General features: G+C 29.6%; 8 protein-coding genes across 8 annotated transcripts; 2 read left to right on the top strand and 6 right to left on the bottom strand. All coding sequences in view use genetic code 12, as the record gives it.

Annotated features, from left to right (window-relative positions):
- Positions 1-102: 102 nt before the first annotated feature.
- On the top strand, positions 103-801 carry DFJ63DRAFT_282723 (cyclophilin-like domain-containing protein; the record flags this gene model as incomplete). The annotated part of the gene is made up of 1 exon (XM_064904671.1): positions 103-801. One exon carries the CDS (start codon positions 103-105, stop codon positions 799-801), a length of 699 nt encoding a protein of 232 aa, XP_064765045.1.
- Positions 802-843: 42 nt separating this feature from the next.
- On the bottom strand, positions 844-2,063 carry DFJ63DRAFT_30805 (mediator of RNA polymerase II transcription subunit 6). Its single transcript, XM_064905504.1, has one exon. It carries the CDS (start codon positions 1,967-1,969, stop codon positions 887-889), a length of 1,083 nt encoding a protein of 360 aa, XP_064765044.1. The 5' UTR covers positions 1,970-2,063; the 3' UTR covers positions 844-886.
- A 94-nt stretch (positions 2,064-2,157) lies between these two features.
- Positions 2,158-2,733, bottom strand: HNT2 (bis(5'-adenosyl)-triphosphatase; the record flags this gene model as incomplete). Its single annotated transcript, XM_064904712.1, has 1 exon — positions 2,158-2,733. One exon carries the CDS (start codon positions 2,731-2,733, stop codon positions 2,158-2,160), a length of 576 nt encoding a protein of 191 aa, XP_064765043.1.
- Positions 2,734-3,053: 320 nt separating this feature from the next.
- On the bottom strand, positions 3,054-3,641 carry DFJ63DRAFT_333181 (peroxiredoxin; the record flags this gene model as incomplete). Its single annotated transcript, XM_064907812.1, has 1 exon — positions 3,054-3,641. One exon carries the CDS (start codon positions 3,639-3,641, stop codon positions 3,054-3,056), a length of 588 nt encoding a protein of 195 aa, XP_064765042.1.
- Positions 3,642-5,219: 1,578 nt separating this feature from the next.
- Positions 5,220-6,326, bottom strand: DFJ63DRAFT_333180 (uncharacterized protein; the record flags this gene model as incomplete). Its single annotated transcript, XM_064907811.1, has 1 exon — positions 5,220-6,326. The coding sequence occupies one exon, from the start codon at positions 6,324-6,326 to the stop codon at positions 5,220-5,222; it is 1,107 nt and encodes a 368-aa protein (XP_064765041.1).
- Positions 6,327-6,453: 127 nt separating this feature from the next.
- On the top strand, positions 6,454-7,517 carry DFJ63DRAFT_30801 (uncharacterized protein). Its single transcript, XM_064905503.1, has one exon. The coding sequence runs from the start codon at positions 6,582-6,584 to the stop codon at positions 7,365-7,367; it is 786 nt and encodes a 261-aa protein (XP_064765040.1). The 5' UTR covers positions 6,454-6,581; the 3' UTR covers positions 7,368-7,517.
- A 41-nt stretch (positions 7,518-7,558) lies between these two features.
- DFJ63DRAFT_283044 (uncharacterized protein) lies at positions 7,559-11,917 on the bottom strand (the record flags this gene model as incomplete). Its single annotated transcript, XM_064904690.1, has 6 exons — positions 7,559-7,797; positions 7,876-9,105; positions 9,178-9,981; positions 10,195-10,434; positions 10,501-10,989; positions 11,050-11,917. 6 exons carry the CDS (start codon positions 11,915-11,917, stop codon positions 7,559-7,561), a joined length of 3,870 nt encoding a protein of 1,289 aa, XP_064765039.1.
- A 188-nt stretch (positions 11,918-12,105) lies between these two features.
- On the bottom strand, positions 12,106-13,863 carry DFJ63DRAFT_316932 (uncharacterized protein). Its single transcript, XM_064906747.1, has one exon. It carries the CDS (start codon positions 13,807-13,809, stop codon positions 12,532-12,534), a length of 1,278 nt encoding a protein of 425 aa, XP_064765038.1. The 5' UTR covers positions 13,810-13,863; the 3' UTR covers positions 12,106-12,531.
- Between the last annotated feature and the right edge of the window lie 1,281 nt (positions 13,864-15,144).

Below are 15,144 nucleotides of genomic sequence, written 5' to 3'. Positions count from 1 at the left end.
ATATTCTAACAATTATTAGATACATTTCATTATCAATCCTAAGATTTTTCATACCATATGAGTACAACTTCATCATCCCATATGAAATTAGGTAAATTCAGAATGTCCCAGGTATTAACAATTATCGCGGTTTTAGCTACTGTCATTATATTTTATTTCCAATTAAGTAGTAATGGAGTATTTGATCCTGCAACTCCGGTAACTTCGAATGCTAATGGTAAAGATTTAGTAAATCCAAAGATTACTCATAAAGTGTTCTTTGAAATCACTGAAGAAGGTAAACCAATTGGTAAGATTACTATTGGATTATTTGGTGAAATTGTCCCAAAGACGGTTGAAAATTTCCGTCAATTAACCGTTTCTAAAGATGTTAAATTTGGTTATAAGGATTCTATTTTCCATAGAATCATTCCAAAATTCATGCTTCAAGGTGGTGATTTCGAAACCGGTAAAGGTTATGGTGGTAAATCTATTTACGGTGGTAAGTTTGATGATGAAAACTTTGATTTAAAACATGATAAACCATTTAGATTATCCATGGCCAATTCAGGTAGAAATACCAATGGATCTCAGTTCTTCATTACTACTGTCGTTACTAGTTGGTTAGACGGTAAACATGTTGTGTTTGGTGAAGTTATTGATGGTTTCGATGTGGTTAAATATATGGAAGGTGTTAAAACCAAACAAGATCGTCCACTTGCAACTCTTGCTATTTCTAATACTGGAGAAATCCCAGTTAAGCGTGAAGTTGAAGAATCAGAACCTGTTGAAGAAGAAGTTATTCTTGAAAAGAAGGATTAAACATATACTTTATATATATATATATTACTGTTACTTTTTTAATTGTTGTATTAATAAATATACATAGTTCTATATTATTAGTGTTTTAATCATCATTTTCATTATTAACATTAAGTTTTAAACCTAACATCTCTACTGTACTTCCTCTACCATATAAGGGAATATCATCAAGATAAATACTTTTTGATTCATTATCTGCAACAGGTATAGTTGCACCTGAACTTGAAGAAGTTGCCATTCCTACTGAACCACCATTTGTATTAGAACCTCCATTTTGATCCAAATCGGAATTTTCAGAATCTCCACTGGCAGTTATGATTATATTATTTGAGGTATTATTGGTTAAAGAATCAGAATTAGCAATGATATTATTTAATAAACTATCAAATGCTCCACTTGTGATTTCAATATTATTAAACAGTCCACCATTATTATTTGGATTATTAGGATTATTGGTTACTGCTGCCATTGAAGTCGGTATATTTGTAGCAGCAGCAATTGGTAACCCTAAATTAGTTTGAGGAGTAGTAGTATTAGGAGTTAATACAGAAGGATTATTGGTACTATTGGGCAAGGCTAAGGAAGTTGACTTTGATAATAAAGATGAAGTAGATGGAGCTAAATTAGGGATATTTGTGGAAGAACCAGTCATAAGATTATGACTTGAAGATAAATGAATAGCATTATTATAAGAATGACCACCATCAGAAATATGATATTGAGTCATGGTATTTAATAAATCAAACGAATTCTTAAGGGATAAGATTGATGATAATAATCTTGAACTTAAAATATCATAAATTTTAGGAGCTTGATAAACATTAGCCCCAATAATATAATAATCTTGAATTGGTAAGATATTATTATTTAAATCGATTCTTTTTTGTTTTCGAATAATCCAAAAATCAGGTTCACGATTAAAAGCAATAATGAATTCTGTACCTGTCATTTCTGATAATTTAGATTGGAAATATTGTTGAAAAGTTAAATTGACAGGAATTTGAATTTGTTGAAATTGAAATTGCATCATTAGAACTTGATTATTTGATGTTCGATCATAAAAGGGGGATAAGGAGAAATATTCAAGGACATTACCAGTATGTAGTCCTCGTTCTTGAATGAATTCAGGTGATTTCCATTGTATTTCATCCAATGCTTCTCCTGACATTGTGAATGGTGGGTGATTGTTGGGGTAAATTGAAGTTGAAGGTTGTTGATATTATAATTTTTATTTTTCGCTTTTTGAATTTTGTTTGTGTTGCCAAAACGAATTGGCAGTCAATTATTCTACAATTGAACTTTAACGATATAACCCAATTTTTATCTATTCACATTATATATATATATCTAATCCAATCATTGATCAATGACAATGTCATTCTGTTTGATAAAGTTATTTAATTTCTCTCTTAAACCATCTGCTTCAACTTTCATAACCTCATCAGTTCTCAGAATACGATCATTATCATGAGGAACTTTCAAAAGTAATCCTTTTTCCTTTGCCGTTAAGAAACTCTGTTTGCGTTGTTCAAATTGTTTAATTAAATCCATCAGTTCAATCTGATTATGTATTCCATCATCTATTCCATCTAATTTATACCGGGGGATTATATGAGTATGTAAATGAGGTATACTTTGACCTGATTCAGGTCCATCTTGAATGGCGATATTTAATGAATCAGCCTTATAATGATCGATAATAAACCGATGAATCAATTGAAGAGTATTCATATAATCAATTGATTCAATGGGAGTAAGATCTGATAATCTTATTACATTGGTTCTTAACGGTACAATGAGGACATGACCTGGTACAATTGGTTTTAAATTGACTAATGCATAAGTATATTTCGATTTAAAGAATACTTGATGATTGACAATGAATTTATAGAAGTAGATTGATACTGATTCAGTAGTTGGTATAAGTGTCATTATAGTTTCGTTATACTTCAATTGGTTAAGAATGATAATGTTGATAGTAGAGAGATTATTTAACGCATACGCTTTACCTTTTTTCGGAAAAAAGATCCCGAAATTTTCATGGTTGCCTTAATTTAATTAAAACTAAAATTAACTATGGCTTTAATGATAACTAAAATTAACTAACTACAATTGATGATTAATTATGATTAATTTTTTCTAAATTCTATTAAATTAAATATTATTAAATTATACTAATCTATATGATTAAATATATTATAAGTAAAACAGGGTTGATCAACTAGAAAAGAAACGAACGCGTCTTTTTAAATTTAGTTAACTTTACCGAAATATTCTTTAGAAGAATCAACTTCTGGTTTAATAGTTTCAGCACCTGGAGTCCAGTTAGCAGGACAAACTTCACCATATTTTTCAGTGAATTGGAAAGCTTCTAATAATCTAAGAGATTCTTCAACTGATCTACCAACTGGTAAATCATTAATAGTAATTTGTCTTAAAGTACCCTTTGGATCAATTAAAAAGATACCTCTTAAAGCAATACCTTCTTCTTCAATTAAAACACCATAATCTTTAGATAAAGAATGGTTGGTATCAGCTAATAAAGGAATATTAATTGGACCTAAACCACCATCTTTTCTGGCAACGTTAGTCCAAGCTAATAAAGAATATTCAGAATCAGTTGAAGCAAATAAGATTTCAGCATCTTTATCAGTAAACTTCTTAATAGCTTCAGAATAAGCAATGATTTCAGTTGGACAAACAAAAGTAAAAGCTAATGGGATGAAAGCTAATAAAACCCATTTACCTTTATATTGTTCTAATGAAATTTCTTCAAAGACACCATCGACGACAGCGGTTTTTTTAAAACTTGGAGCTGGTTTTTGAATTTGAGCGACCATTGTATGTGAGATATATCAATTAATTGATTAGATAAAGAAGTAAAAGAAAGAAGAAAAAGAGAAAAGAGAAAAGAGAAATAAAAGAAATAGGAGTTTGAAAAATATTAATCAACGGAATAGGGATTGTATAACCCTTTATATATATAATTAATTTGTAACTTGGTGGTTGTTAAAATGGTTTATCGAAATATTTTTCAATTCCGATCATTTAGTGTGTATATAAAATTATTATGGTGAGACTTTTTTCTTTTTCTTCCAACCACCACAGTTAAAATTAACTAGTAGGGATTTGAATCCACGGTTTAAACTAAGTGAGTGAGAAAAATGTCGTGTACCTGGTTATGACAGGTGTCGCCATAGTTAACCTTTTATTTAACTACTGAAAAAAGAAATTCTAGAAGGTCCGATCTATTACTAAGTTGGGATTTAATTGAACTGAATAAATAATCCGGGTAATAGTCATAATAATCATAATATTTTTTTTTTTTTTTTCCAAATTTAACAATTGAAATAACGGATTAATTATAACAATTGAATATTAACTACTTATAATTGAATACCTATTAATTGAAGTAAATTGTTATAATTACGATGAATTGATTTACTATATATGTATTCTTAATTCAGTAGTTAGCTGACATTATCAGAATTATCATATGAATATAAAATAGTAACGATCTTTTTTTCTTTGCTAGCCCTTTGAACTGTACTGTAGTGTGGCGTCCGAGTTAAGATCCGACTATAGAAAGAAGAAATTTAAACGATAAAAAACGACATTTCAATGAATAGCCACAAAATCAAATCATTACCTACGGTAATTGAATAATTCATTATCGGAATCGGAATCGAATGTCGTTTATTTGTAACTAATATTGTCGTGCTTTGAAATATGACATAAACATTTAAAGAGGGCTAGACTTCAAATATATATAGTTAACTAAAAATCTTAGATTAATAATGTATATCATTTATAATTAAAAATATTGTTCATATTCCTATCTAATTTCAAGTAAACCTTCGCTATTTGCTAATTATTTCTTGGTGGTCTCCTACATCGGAATATCTCTTATTAACTCTATTGTAATTATAAATCATACATATTGTTAAAAACGTTTGTAATTGTAATTATTAATGGCTTTCAGGTACTTCTTTTACAATTGGCTTAATCTCAATTCTCAACTTGCTTATTTGTTATTTCCTTCGTTTCTTTTTATTTATTTATTTTCAATCTCCGTTTCTAATCAATTCCATCTTCCCCTCTATCTATCTCTTTACTTATGACTCTTTACATCTTATCAAATCCCGTTCATAATTTTAAACTAGATTATTCAAAATTTACCTTAGATTAAATCACATGACTTGACATGTGACTTTTAGATTCTTAATAAAGATGAAATTAGATGGATACATGACATACTTGGCAATCCATGATATTATCTCTTTATCAATTGAAATGAAACCAATCAATCCCATTGAAACAATACAGTGTATGTGAGAACAATTACAACTTCGGAGACTACTTCTATTCACCATTTCATTGGATAAATATTACTTTTATTATACTATGTTCTAAAATATTTACAAATTTCTCTTCTTAGCTCTATCCCAGGCACTGGCAGCTTTTCTCTTTCTACTAGTACCAGATTTAACATCATTATCATCATTATCATTACCATTAAACATTGACCAATCTTCACCTCCAAAAGTATTAGCACTATCTCTCTGTTTTTGTTTAAATGATTTCTTAGTTTGATTATTTGGTAATCTAATAAAATTTGATTCTTCATAATTTTGAATTTCAGCTTCTTTCTTCTTTTCAAATTGAGTTTTAACCCCTCCTCTACCATGATCGATAATAGTTGATCCAATTGATGATTCCATACTTGGTAAATCACTTTGTTCATTTAAATATTCTTCCATACTTTGTAATTTCTTATTCTTACCTCCTGATTTACCTCCTTTATCTATATCATTCTTATTGGTACTTGGTGCAACCACAGCTGATATCTTTGGTGGCCTATATTTTTCTTTAGATTCTTTAGTATCATCACCATTGGAACTTTTCTTGTTCTTAATATCTTTCTTATTTAATTTGGCTAAAGCAGCAGCATCTGGTCTATATGATAAAGCATCATCTTCTTCCTCTGATGAATCTTCATCATCTTCATCATCATCTTCATCCCCATCATTATTATTTTCACGTTTATTTAATTTGGATTCTAATTTTTGTTCATCATTTTCCATTCTAGTATATGCTCTAACCATCTTATCTAATTGATAATTCAATTTCTTCTCTAATGGTTTAATCCCCTTCTCCAAAGTAACTCTCTGTACTATACTTCTTTCAATAATTTGATTCCTTACCACTTCAACTTCTTCATTATTATTTTCGCCTGATTCTTCCAATTTCTCTAATTGTCCTAATACAACAAGAACTAAATTATTCACATATGACAATAATGATTCATTCTTTAATGATAATAATGAAACACCTTCTATACTCTTAGTATTAATCTTTGATAATAACGTTTGAATCATGGCAGGTAAATGTTGTATATCATCTTCTGATTTTAATAATTGATTTAATTCAACTATACTTTCCTTAGTGGATTTGAAGGAGCTAGTTATCCCTTTTAATAATTCATCAACATTGACACTCGACAGCACTGCTTTCTCAGAAGTCATTATGTATGCCCCTTTGGTATATATATGTTGTTGATGATGATGTTCTATATAGTAGTAGTTGTAACAGTTTAAGGTTAAATTTTTTTAACTTCACTTTGGAGATGTGATTACATAATTTATTATAAATCATTTTTTTATTTTTTCTTTTTTAACAAGAAGAGGCATCCTAAAAAAAATTCACTTTAAATTATAAATAGTAAATTTGATAGTACTTAATTGATACTACTTCAAAACCAACTTACTTATTCATTCACAATGCCTCAAAACGAGTATATTGAACAACATATCAAACAACATGGTAGAAGATTAGATCATGAAGAAAGAAAGAGAAAGAAGGAAGCCAGAGAAGGTCATAGAGTTGCTAAGGATGCTCAAACTTTGAAGGGATGGAGAGGTAAACAATTTGCAAAGAAGAGATATAGTGAAAAAGTGGCTATGAAGAAGAAGATTAAGGCTCATCAAGAATCTAAAATCAAAGGTCCTTCTACTCCTAATGATGAAAATGGTGAAGCTTTACCTACTTATCTTTTAGATCGTCAAACTAATAATACTGCAAAGGCTATATCATCATCTATTAAACAAAAAAGATTAGAAAAAGCTGATAAATTCTCTGTGCCATTACCTAAAGTTAGGGGTATTTCTGAAGAAGAAATGTTTAAAGTTATTAAAACCGGTACTAAGAAATCTAAATCTTGGAAGAGAATGATTACAAAACATACCTTTGTTGGTGAAGGTTTCACTCGTAGACCAGTTAAAATGGAAAGAATCATTAGACCTTCAGCATTAAGACAAAAGAAAGCTAATGTAACCCATCCAGAATTAAAAGTTACTGTCTTCTTACCTATCTTGGGTGTTAAGAAGAATCCTCAATCTCCAATGTATACTCAATTAGGTGTATTAACCAAAGGTACTATTATTGAAGTAAATGTTTCTGAATTAGGTTTGGTTACTGCTGGTGGTAAGGTTGTTTGGGGTAAATACGCTCAAATCACTAATGAACCTGATAGAGATGGATGTGTCAATGCCGTCTTATTAGTATGAGTTTTATGAATTTCACCTCCTCAGTTCTCTTTTATTATTGCATCTAGAAATAACATTTGTACATTAGTCATTATTACTTTTCTTCTCCTTTATCTACATTTTACAGCATAGGTTTTAAAATTAAATTAAAATTAAATTATTAAAAGTATTTATAAAATCTTTCTATATACTTGTAGTAGTAATCAATCAATCTATTCGGAAAATTCATTATCGAATAAATCTAAACATAAAATATTCTTCTTCCCAATGGATCTATAACCACAATTCAATATCAATTTAGCATTTTCTCGAATCACCTGCCATTGACTACATAATAATCTCGTACCTACCAAAAAACATAATCCACTAATGTTTTGTTTATTGGCAATTAATGGTAAAATATCACCATATTTATTCAATATTTCATGAGGAGTATATTTGGATTTCAATTCTTCATTCTTATCCGGATTCTTTTGAATGAATCTTATAGGATGGATGGTGAATTCCTTTAATAAGAAATCTTTATCACGTTTAAGATGAGTAATATAATCTTCTCGAATACGACTTAAATATTCATACCCACCTTCGGCACTTAAATGAACTATGTCTTCATAATTCTTCAGATGTAAGATTTTTTCATCATCAGTTTGTAATTGATTAAATTTAGAACTTTCTAATCCAAGCGTTGAAAATACATAACTCCATAATACCAAGGTTGCAATACTAACCGCATACATACTATCAAAATAATCAGGACATGCTTTCCAATCAATGAATTCAGCCTTCATATTACAACAATCATCATCATCATCTTCCAATGGTTTCAACATTAAATGCCATAACAATAAATAACAATGAATCACTCCTCTGATATTTATAATCTCATTAATTGATTTCTTAGTCACAATAGTAGGAGAAGTTGCATTGGCATTAAGACTATTATTAACATTATTCACCACACTTTTACCCCAGATATTATTTAATTTCCGTTGTACAATATAATGATCTTTCATAGTTGCATTAACACTCATATTAGCAGGTGATCCCCCAAATATAGCAATATCATAATGATTTATATCGGAAAATCCAATGATTTGAGAAAGATGTAACATTGGACTTGGAATTAAATTCGAATCAACATCTTTAAATACTTTATCAGTCACTGATAATGGTGTGTTTGTGAATGAAGCTAATAATTCAAAATGCCAATTATCAAATGCCTTTAATATGATTTCTTTCCATATTTTACTACGATGAGCATTAGTTTGAATTATTCCATTCGAAGTTAATAAGGATGATGAAGATTGTAAATCAATTTGTTGCATTTGATACATGATAGCAACTAAACCTGCTAATAAGATCTTTTTGGAGAATCGTGAAAGATTCATTTTTAATAATGTTTCACGAGGCTTATATGGTTTTAATAATTTCTTTAATACATTTAAGAAACTTTCACCATTTCTAATTTTAACAATGTTTTTATTAGTATTATTATCATCATCATGTTTTTGTTGTTGTTGTAATTTTCGTTGTTTCTTAACGACTTTCTTAAATGATTCATTCACATCATTTGATTCCCAAAGACAATCATCATCACAAGGTAAATTTAATAATTGTAATTGATAAAACATAATTTGAGGGGGATGACGGAATTTAACATAATCGATCGTATCCAAATAAAATGTTAAAAATGTAACTCTCTTCATTGATTCAGATTCAACCCATCTTAAAAATAATTCCGAATCAGTGGAATCAAACGCTTTATCAGCACTAGAAGCAACTGGTTTGGAAGATGGACTACTGGAAGCACCATTGACAGCCGCAGCAGCACCACCATTCAATTCATTTACAACGGCTTCTTCAGACTCATCTTCTCCTGCACTTGAATTAGAACCACTAGTTGAACTAGCTGATTTTTTCATATTTACCGTTGGATTACCTCCTAATAATGGAGATCTTCTTAATAATTGTACAGTTGTACCATGATGTAAATGAGCCCTTTCATGCATTCTCCGAGATAAGAAATTCTTCTCCACCCATTCAATCATATTTAAACTTTGTAATATCCATAATTTCACCGGAGATTTGAAATCTTCATGTTGGAAAATCATATATCTTAAAGGAGTAGTAATCAAGGTACTGAATTTATATTCGGGAGATTGCATTAATTTCTTGGCCATTAATTCATCTAATTCCGGTGAACTATAATGACAACCAATAACAATCATCAGGATTAATAATAATGGTTGTGTGACTTTCGTATTGAATGATGGTTTATGAATGATTGAAAATTGAGGATGGAACACTAACCAATACATATGTAAATAATAACTTAATCTATCTTCAATAGTAACTTTGTCATGATCATAATTCTTAAATATTTCTTCAATAGATTCACGATCAACTGTTTTTAAACATCGTAAAATTGATTCTAAAATAAGCGTATCGATGAAAATATGTTTATTCTTTTCCATATTTGATTTTTCAGCATGATTTAAAAGCTTTAATTCATAAGTGTCCAATTTCGTAGCGAAATGGAAATCACTCAAGGTCTTAGGAGAAGTATTGGATTCATTAGTATTAGTAGGTGATGACGATGAAGCAGTAGATGTCATATTTAAATTCATATAGGTAGCTGTCACATTAGCGATATTAGCTCCAATATTAAATACACCAGTTCCAGCCATACCACCACCTCCACCACCTAAATTAACTCCATTCATAATGGGTGAATTAGCAATATTGGCAGTGATGGGACTAACTCCTTTTGGTAATAACCCACCACCAGCTCTATTTAATGAAACATCAGCTGCAGTGAAAGTTGATGGATCATTTATATTGGTGTTACTATCTGGGATAGCAAAATTATTAACATTAGCCAATCCTCCTGCTCCACCATTAAGAGTATTTAACAGTTGATAGTTTCTTATAAACACTTCATCTAATGGATTATCATCATTTTGGAAAAGATTATCTTGGATACCACTATAATTTTGGAGTGAATTGCTACGACTGTTAGGTTGAATTTGTGTTGGTTGTTGTTGTTGCTGTTGTTGTGGTTGTGGGGGAATGGATTGGGCAAGCATAGCTTGTTGTTGTTGCTGCTGTTGTTGTAAAGGAGTAAAACTATTAATCAAAGCAGTTGGAGTAGGACCATTAGCCAAATTTTGTAATTGTTGATCATTCAAAGGAGAAAATTGAACATTAGGATTTGGAGGAAATGGTGATATACCGGTATTAGGAATATTCCCATTATCATTATTATTTAATTCCCCCATTGGATTTTGAAGGGCATTTTGAGGAGATTGGAATTGATTTTGAGGAGGTAAAATCATATTTTGCATGGCAGCAGTGGCAGCATTAATCATTGGATTACTATTATTATTAGCAATACCATCATTTGCACGAGAACTACTTGCTCCTGATATTAATGAAGAAGTTGAAGAACCAGCTGCATTCTCATTAAACAACCAAGATAAAATATCATTTTGAGTTTGAGGTAAATTCTTGGTGAAATTAATTAAAGGTTGATTATAAAAATCACTAAGATTAGTTTGAGATTGTTGTTGAGAAATAGATGGTTGTGGTGGATTATTAATTTGTTGTTGGGTCATACTTAATTGAGAAGAAGTTTGTGGTAGTACTGGAGGTGAATTTTGTAAAGGAGGAGGAATGGTTGAAGTTGGAGTTTGCATAGTTAAACCCATGGATGTCATATTAGGAGTCGGTATATTTGTATTATATAAAGGATAAGAAGTCGGTATATTTGTAGTAGTGGTTGAGAAATCTTGAATAGGTAATAAATTGAAGGGAGATGATGAAGATTGATTAGTTGTTTTATTAGTCATAGGAGATGTTGTGGTTATTGATTTTTTAGTAAGGGATGAATCGATATTTTTATTATCTTCATTTTCATGAATTAAATTTGAAATTTGTAATAAATGACCATTAGTTTGACTTGGAGAATTGATTGAAGAGGTAGGTAAATAACCATTTGATTGATTAATTGATTTAGACACTGATTTTCTCTTTTTGGTAGTTGCTGTAATTGGATGATCTTTTTCCTCATTTTCAATATCATCATCATTTTCATCAAGTTCATCATCATGTTCATGTTTCAATTGAAGGTTTTTTTCATATTCTTTAATTAAAGCAGGATCTAAAGGTTTAGCATCCAAGATTTCTAAATGACGTCTTATATGTCTTTCTTTTAAATCTCTTCTTACAAACGTTTTACCACATAATTTTTTATTTCCTGAATAATCTTCAATTAAAAAATCACATTTAAATACTTCTTTTGGTTCATGATTTAAATTATGTCTAGCCAAATGATCAGATCGTGAGAAGATCTTATTACAATGTAAACAAGGAAAGGTACCTAATGTTCTTCTCTTTTTCCGTGATGGAGGCTTTGTATGAGTTGTATCCTTTGAATCTGTATTGGTGGAGACGGTATGATTTGATATAGTAGGAGAAGTGGTTGAAGAAGTTGATGAATCGGTTGACGATAGATTGTTGTTACTCTTACCTTTAGTGGTAGTGGTGATGGATGGATCAGATGATTTAGACATCAATGAATATGGATTGAGTTATATAATTGGCAACAACAGGGGCATGAAAAAGAAAAGAAAAGCGTAAACGATATGTCAAAAAGCTAAAAAGGATAAGGATAATATATGAGGAGCAGATCTATGAGGTGGGGGATGGATCACACTATTTGGAATAAGATAAGATAAGATGAGATGAAGTAACAAATAGACGCTGTTCAGATCGAATGATCAATCAATTTAATTAAGGATTTTTAAAATTGTTGTTGTTGTTGTGGTGGTTGTGGGAGTAAAACTTCAAAGCCAATTTCCAGAACAAGTCTCATGTTTAAAATTTTCTCTCTCTCTCTCTCTCCGCTTCACAAAAAAACAGTCGGACTAAAATTGGATAAATCGATCCGGAGTTTCACCATACATTTGCGAATCACGTGTGAAACACTATAGATTTTTAATTATGCATTTTTGTTACGATAAATTAATGATATTTACTACTAATATAAAAAGAAGAAATGAATTATTGAGGCTCTACCCTTATTGCCCTATGTTAATATATGTATGTCTTGTCCTGTCCTGTCCTTGGGTTCTTACCTATTATCCTGTTAACTATCACCCTAATGTTAATTACTGCTACCACTACCTTATATTCTAATACAATTTAAATAATAAACTGGTTCATGTCTATTAATACTCAACACATCAATATGATCATTGAACCTTAATGACTTCTCAACTGTCTTTGGCTTAGGTATGGTGGTTGCTACGTTTGTATTGGTTGTGGTTGTTAATGCCTTCTTATTCATGATTAATGATTTTGATGAAAAACTACTGCCAGTGGAAACTTCTGATACTCTTCTATCACTAAACATTGAATTACCACTTGTTGATGAACTTGATGAACTAGTTGAACTAGTAGATGATCGATGATAATTACTACTATTACTATTAATCATCCCAATTGATGAACTTGAATAATCATAATAATCATAATTCTCATCACTACTAGTATTTCCAAACCTTTCATCGATATCATCTCCTTCATCATTATCATTATCATCATCATCATCCAACCCATCATCATCATAAATTCTACCTGCTTTTAAATCTCGATTATAATATATAAAAAATTTATCAAAATTCATCAGGAATTGATGTTTATTTAATAATAATTCCCATTCATCATGTTTATGATAAGTATATTTATAATTATAATTCAAATTATTAAAATAATCATCAATGAAATAAGATTTATCATAATATTTATAATTCAAATGATCCAATTTCCAAATGATTTTATATCGATCATAAAATTTAGGATTATGTAATAATCTTCCCATAATGAAATAATTCCCCATCTTATCATCATCATTGGGTTTATTGTGAGAGGATGATTTACTGTTGAAATCAAGGAAATAATCTAATAATGAATCAATTTTGATTGATTCATATTTCTCAATTAAGATTTCAAAGATCTTTTCAATAAGATTTAATTTGAATTGTTTTTGAATGAATAAATTAAGAATTCGACTGTTTATATTATCATTTGATGTGTTATTATTGCTGTCCGATCCTGATTTAGTTAATTCTGTTTTGGTAAGGAAGATAATTAAATAATTTATAACATAATTTTTAATATCAATGAAATCTTCATCATTAATAAGAGTAGGGAAATATTCTTCAATGATAGAATTGATTTTCGATGTTATGATGGATAATTCTAAACTTGAACTTGATGTAGTTGAAGTTGATGATGTTATAGATGATGATCTTTTATTGGTAGATGATTGGGATTTTAATATACTTACTAATGGTTGAGGTTGATTTGAACTTATATGTAAATGATTTATAGGTAATATAACTTCTTCATCATAATCTTCATCATAATCCGATTCTTCATCATAATCATCATAATCAATCATAGACTCATCGTATTCACTACTACTAATACTATCATCATCATCATCATCATCATCACTTTCTTTATCATTATTATCTTGATATTTAAAAGTAGAAGTATAAGCATCAACTGAACTTATCAATCCTAATTTTAAACTCTTGGCTGTATCTTTCAAATGATCAAATGAACATTGATTTAATGGGAATTTGAAATTGTAATTAAATCTTGTATTAGTAGATTTTGATGGTGTAGTATTTGTGTTATTATTATTATTTTGCATACTTGAACTACCAAATTCAAGTTCAAAATCTTCTTCTTCTTCTTGTTGATGATAGTCTTTAGGTTGATCTACTAAGGAATCCATATAATTGACGGTATCATTGACTTTCGGTATGAGGAAATGGTAGTTATTATCATGTAAATTCAACTCTTCATCATTATCATTATCATTATTGATATGATTATTATTGTTATTGACTGCAACGTGTGATGGCAGCATGTTTTTTTTTTGTTTGGCTGTTATTTACTATGGGGAAATATGCACTTAATGAAATGAAGGGAATAATTGAAATGATATGATATGATATGATATGATATGATATATATATTATAATATACTGTAATGCTAATGAGATGCTGATATAAAAGAAGTAACTAAATAATAATGATGATGATACTTGTAAGTTTACAAAATTTCATCATCATCATCATATATATAATTACAACTAGTTAGTATACTATATAGTTAATAGTTAGTAAAATTTGGTCTATTTTTCCGCAGCCAAAAAGAAAAAAGTGGAACTCGTGGGGTCTTCAACTTCTTCAATGTCATTTCTTTTAATTTGTCATAAACCTCATTTGTCAATTTTAATAACACTCTTCCTTTCTATCATAGTTAGTTTACTATATGACCTCATATTTATATGTTAATTCTTCTAAAATATTAACAACTTATGTCAGATCTGTTCACCCATAGAAACATAGAACTAATTAATACTTATTAATTATTAGAATGCAAAATGATGAAATCAATACTGTTAATGGATCAATACTATAACTTTCTATTTAAATTGGATGTAACCAACTAAACACATTTAGTCATATTTTTAGTTTAATCTTGTTAGTTTTAACCGATGTATACCCTACCCTATCCAACTCAAACACTAAACACACACACTGCTCTTCCTTAATTACTATGAGGAAATTCAAAACGGTTGCTACTTCTTGTTTTGGACAAGTAGTATGCAGGATAGTAAACCACCACCACGACATTTATCCTTTTCTCTTGTTCGCTGCGACATGATGTCGTCTTGTACCAAAGTATACAATCAAAGGGCCCTTTATAAACATACATCAT

Source organism: Scheffersomyces coipomensis, assembly GCF_036884675.1.
Source record: "Scheffersomyces coipomensis strain NRRL Y-17651 chromosome Unknown DFJ63scaffold_1, whole genome shotgun sequence".
Lineage (NCBI taxonomy): Eukaryota > Fungi > Ascomycota > Pichiomycetes > Serinales > Debaryomycetaceae > Scheffersomyces > Scheffersomyces coipomensis.
This window is presented reverse-complemented; position numbering and strand designations above follow the sequence as displayed.